We start from the raw sequence: 6110 nt of genomic DNA, 5'->3' as shown, positions 1-6110 counted from the left end.
ATAAAGGGGTAGGGGTGGAGTGTCGTGTTGAATTTTGCCCTTCTTTAAAAAAATGATGTGCCTTAATTGACTTTGATGAATTTTATGTATTAGAGTCCCTTCATAATTAATTTCTTATGTAATCAGTGGACCAAATAAATATAAGGTAATAAATTTTACACTTTCTTTAAAATTCTTAACTTCAATATCTACGAAGAAAATTTGAGTGAGTACATTAAAAACGCCATATCAAATATCATTCTTTTTATTTATCCATTGCTATATAAAGTAAAAATGTCTATTTGGTAAGTGTAGCACTATTCTAGTATATATGAGGATCCAACATCATTTTCAATAAGACCATTAAAACCCTATATATAGGAGAGAGAGATACCAACTATTAGAACCCTACACATAGGAGAGAGAGAGAGAGAGAGCTCTAACTCACTGCAGCCATGGATTATCCTGTCGAAGCTCTCCAGCCCTCAACCATCTTCTTCTACTTCATTGTTCCTCTCTTTCTAATGGGCGTCCTCACCAGGCTTCTGAGAAGGAGTCCGTATCCGCCGGGCCCAAAAGGGTACCCTGTGATCGGCAACATATTGATGATGGACCAGCTGACCCATCGGGGCCTGGCCCAACTGGCCAAAAAGTACGGTGGGCTTTTCCACCTCAAAATGGGCTCGCTCCACATGGTGGCGGTCTCGAGCCCGGTAGTGGCCCAAGAAGTCCTCCAGGCCCAAGACAACGTCTTCTCGAACCGGCCCGCGAACATCGCCATACGCTACCTCACCTACGACCGGGCCGACATGGCCTTCGCCCCCTACGGCCCGTTCTGGCGCCAGATGCGCAAGATCTGCGTGATGAAGCTGTTCGGCCGGAAACGGGCGGAGTCGTGGGCGTCGGTCCGGGACGAGGTGGAGTGGACGGTCCGAGCCGTGGCGGAGAAAACCGGGTCGGGCGTGAACATAGGGGAGCTGGTTTTCGCGCTCACGAGGAATATAACGTATAAGGCCGCGTTTGGGTCGGACTCGCACGAGGGGCAGGACGAGTTTGTGAAGATATTGCAGGAGTTTTCGAAGCTGTTTGGGGCATTTAGCGTAGGGGACTTTATACCGTGGTTGGGGTGGGTACATGGACGCGAGTTCGGCAGGAGATTGGAGAAGGCGCGAGGATCGTTGGATGGGTTTATAGATAAGATCATTGATGATCACATACAGAAGAAGAGGAGAGATGGCGGAGAAGGTGAAGGTGAAGAAGAAGATAGGGATATGGTTGGTGAGTTGTTGGAATTTTACAGTGAGGGATCGGATGGCGCGAAGAATGATTCAGAGGAGTTGCAGAATTCCATCAAGTTCACAAGGGAGAACATCAAAGCTATAATCATGGTAAATTATATATCATCTTAGGGATACTCTTTGCAGTCTCTTATAATTTGGAAAGAAGTAAGCATTATTTTATTAAAAAATATTTTAAAAAGATAAAAAATTATTTTAATATGATTATTTTTTTTAAAAAAAAATAAATGTTAATAATATATAAAATCAAAAAAAAATTTTCTTTTACATTGCATTAATGAGAAATAAATGTCACTCGTCTCCTTACATTAAAGTTAGCAACATGTATCCGGAGTGGATATTGACTTGAATTTAAGTTTTCAATGTATAAATGCAAATAAACTTTAAATGTTATACAATCAAACTTTTTACATTTTAGATAGTAAATTTTTTTTTTCGATATGAGTACGAACACATCACCATTGGTTATTTATCAGCTCCTACCGTGATTATGTACTTATACAAGCCGATTTCACTTATTTATATTTGTTTGAATAAATGCATAAATGCAAATAAGACTTAAATGCTATAAGATAAGACTCATTCAAGTTTTAGCTCTTGAATTTGTAAATATGAACACATCACTATTATTTATTTTTTAAATTCTATAAGGGGTTATGCACATACAAGTTTACCTAACACGCTAATAAAATAATATTGAGTTTTTAAATATTTTAAGTTGGTAAATTAAGTTAATTAATTTCCAAAATACTGATCATTATATACTTAATACTTAGCTTAATGTTATGTCCAGAAGATCGAGAGGGGCAAAAAATGACAAAAAAATAAAATAAAAATTGAAAATAAATAAATAAATGCATGAGTTTTTGAATGAGATAAAGGAAAGTGCTTTATTTTTTTTTATATTCTTATTGCTTAGTTAGATAAAGGAAAATAATTTAATATAAATAATTATCAATAACCTTGTGCATATTTCTTTCTATTTTTTTACTTTTACTTTTAACAAAGAAGGTTAATGCATTTGCATTCATTTTCCTCCTAAATTTTTTTTATAAATTCATTTGGATAAAAAAATTTCCTTGAAAAAAGGAATTTGAAGAGCAAACTCATTTTTTATAATATTTTTTTATATTAAATATTTAAATTTTATTAAAAATTATTTAATATACTTAAAAATAAAAAAGTTTCAAATATTAATTATATGGAAGATTAAAATTTTGTTCATGAATTTGAAATTTTTTTTTATTTTTTTCACTTTTTGATGATTAAATACAAAAATTAGATTTTCTATATTTAAAAAAATATTTTTCGACTCCCAAACGAAGCTTATATATTTATTAATTTTTGTTTTTTTTTTCCTTTAATTTTTGTTCATAAATGTTACAGGATGTGATGTTCGGAGGAACCGAAACTGTGGCGTCTGCAATAGAATGGGCCATGGCGGAGCTGATGAAAAGCCCAGAAGACCTAAAGAGGGTCCAGCAAGAATTGACGGAGGTTGTGGGCCTGGACCGGCGGCTCCACGAGTCGGATCTCGACAAGCTCCCATACCTCAAATGCGCCATGAAAGAGACCCTCCGCCTCCACCCCCCGATCCCCCTCCTCCTCCACGAGACCGCGGCCGACGCCGTCCTCGCCGGCTACTCCATTCCAGCCAGATCCCGGGTCATGGTCAATGCCTACGCCATCGGCCGCGACCCGACCGCTTGGACAGACCCGGAAGCCTTCAAGCCGAGCCGGTTCCTGGACAGCAGCGCGCCGGACTTCAAGGGGAGTAACTTCGAGTTCATACCGTTCGGGTCAGGTCGACGGTCGTGTCCGGGGATGCAGCTCGGGCTATACTCGCTGGAACTGATGGTGGCCCACCTGGTGCACTGCTTTACGTGGGAGTTGCCAGATGGGATGACGCCCAGCGAGCTGGACATGAACGATTTGTTCGGACTCACCGCTCCGAGAGCGATTCGACTCGTCGCTGTGCCGAGTTATAGGTTGAAGTGTCCCCTTTAGGCCTTTATTAGAGGTCCAAAGGAAAGAAATTCGTAAAGAACCAAATTGTTAGGTTAATGGATGGGTTTAATTCTTTGAGTTGAGTGTTCAACAACCTAAGAAATTGGTTTCAAATAATTTATGAGTCGGTTTCTCTTTTTGCATTGCCCAAGCACGGGTGGGTCTGCAGATTCAGTATGTACCTCACCCAATTCAATCCGATCCACTCTTATACATATATGTGAAAAAAATAATCATAATAATGAATAAAAACCTACAATTATTAATTTTTATATTTTTAATTTTATTTCTATTGTAGTAATATTAAAATTCTGGAGTAGTTATTATATTGATTTGTACTATTATGCTGATGTCATTGTTATTTTCAGATAATAGATGTATTAATTTAATATCTTTAAGATTGGATTGACTAAAATTTTAAGCCTAACCCAGCCCAACTCAATGCATGAACACCCTTAGTCTAAGTAGTAATTTTTATTTATTGATTTGGATGTATAAAGGAATTACATAACATACCTTCTTCGTCTATAAATTATTTTCTTTATGCTTTTACATAAACTTTGTCTATAAATTATTTATCTTTATGCTTTTAGATCAAACACTAACTAGGTTTGGGATCCCATCATCATGATATGTTTTTCAAAATAGATTAACGTATGCTATATATATATCAAATAATATATAATTTATTCCTTTCTATAGGAAATTTTTTTTTTTTTTTTTTTGGGCCCTTCCCCTACAATCCTTTCGAGACGGAAAAAACACTTTTTCTATCAAAATATCAATCAAAAAAATCTCATAATCCATGGTCCAAAAATAACCAAGGGAAATTTATGAATAATATTAGTGTGGTAAAACAAGACAAATAGTAGATAGTTCGAAGAGATTCAATTGTCTAGTCATTAAGAAGCGCAAAAAAAAAAAAAGGATAAAAAGATAGATCACATTCGACACCACTCCCCCTCCTCCCCTCGGACAGGATTTCCATTTAAATTATTTGGTTGCTTCAATTGTCACTCCTTTCTCTAACTCGTACATTATATAGTTTTCAATCATTTTCTTCCAAACCTTAAATTTCTTTATTTGATAAAAGGATGATTTTTTTAATAAAAAAAGAAAAAAGAAAAAAGCTGAGTCTAAATATAAAACACAGGAACCAAAAGGCAATTGAGTTCGTATTCCCCAAATTGTTAAGTACACATAATAGAAACAGAAATTGCTATAAATCAAACTAAAATATTAAGTATAATTTTTTGGATTAACAACAGTAACCCAAACATTTTTGTCTAGATTAATCTGTTGCCTATGCTAATTAAGCCCACAGCCTACACACAGGATGTAATTAGACAAAAGCACGATATATAAATTGAGATGATAAGGTGATTCATTCAAGTTTTGCTACCTCAATTGAAAAGAATACTATATCCTATAGAAATCATTTTTTATTTTTCATTTTCAGTTTTCTAGATAACTATTTTTTAATTACCCAACACTCGTTTTAAAACGAGTGGAGTCGTATATGGGCTTGAATATTTCAAGCATGAGCTTATTTCGATACTTGCCAAATTTAAGCGAAAAAACAAAACCAAAATGAGTATATTTGCACCTTAGAGTAGACAAAAATTTTTGAAGGGGTACAGATTACCCAAAATCAAATCACTTCAACATTGATGCATCACAACTGTAGCTTATCAACTTATCAGAACAATTGGCATTTCTTATTAATATCTTAACCATTAACCCACCGTTACGTTTTAAAAAATACTTACCCAGAAAATACAAAATAGCAATAATATTGAAATTTGACTACATAAAAAAAATTTTGTGCAAAATTTTTTTACCAATCCATTAACTACTATTAATAGTAAATAAATATTTACAAATTTCACTAATAAAATTTGACATTCCTATCCCATTTCAAATTTTCCAGGATACATAAGACTCCTACATTAATTTTTAATGCCGATACTGTGACTACTATATTTTCTCTTAAAAATAAACATACCACAAACCGAACAAGTAAACATTTTTAATAAATTATTGTTTTACCTAGTAAACAGAAAAAATGACAAAGTTGAGTGGATTAGAGATGGGTAGATTAGCAATTTGGATTGTAGGTCCACTTCCACAAGTACACCTCTCCTGTGAAATCGTCTCACTCGCTATAAATGCTAGATAAGGCCAAGCAAAGACTAGTTTCATACGTTCCAAATTCCATCTGAGAAAGAAATTGGAAGTGACATAGAAGGGAAGATGCGAATAATATGTTGGATGATCCAGGGCCTTCTCAACCCCAAAAGCTAGCTTATGGGATGAGACTTTCCCTCACACTTAACAACAGACCACCAGCCCTTTCCACAACCGATGTGAGATAACCCTAACAATCTCCCCCTCACACATCGGGTTTCAAATTGATAGCCCCACATACCCGGCATCCCGCGGAGAATGTTGAACCATGGGCTCTAATACCAGTGTTAGGTGGTCTTGGGCATTCTCAATCCCAAAAACTATCTCATGTGGCGAGACTTCCTCAATAACATACCACCAGCCCCCTCCACAACCGATGTGGGATAACTCCAACATAATATACACCCTAGTTGAAGGAAATCTGAAAATACAAGGCATTTTAAGTTCCTTTTATTTTTTGCTCTCCAGCATCCACTTCCCTCACCACAAGCCTGCAAAATTCAGTCCTTAAAAAGGATTTTCTTATAAGGGAAAAAAAAAATGGTATAAGCATTATCTATGATCAACTTTGCCTCTGCCCTACTTCAAAACGATGAAAAAAAAAATACAGTTCCAGCAGAACAATATCAACAAAAAACT

General features: G+C 35.7%; 1 protein-coding gene across 1 annotated transcript; it reads left to right on the top strand.

The window, feature by feature from the left end:
* Nucleotides 1-351: 351 nt before the first annotated feature.
* On the top strand, nucleotides 352-3556 carry LOC131156444 (cytochrome P450 84A1-like). Its single transcript, XM_058110140.1, has 2 exons — nucleotides 352-1367; nucleotides 2664-3556. Exons 1-2 carry the CDS (start codon nucleotides 435-437, stop codon nucleotides 3282-3284), a joined length of 1554 nt encoding a protein of 517 aa, XP_057966123.1. The 5' UTR covers nucleotides 352-434; the 3' UTR covers nucleotides 3285-3556.
* The last annotated feature ends 2554 nt before the right edge of the window (nucleotides 3557-6110 follow it).

This window comes from Malania oleifera, chromosome 5, assembly GCF_029873635.1.
Source record: "Malania oleifera isolate guangnan ecotype guangnan chromosome 5, ASM2987363v1, whole genome shotgun sequence".
NCBI lineage: Eukaryota > Viridiplantae > Streptophyta > Magnoliopsida > Santalales > Ximeniaceae > Malania > Malania oleifera.
Note: the sequence above shows the minus strand (reverse complement) of the source record. Positions and strands in the feature narration are given on the sequence as shown.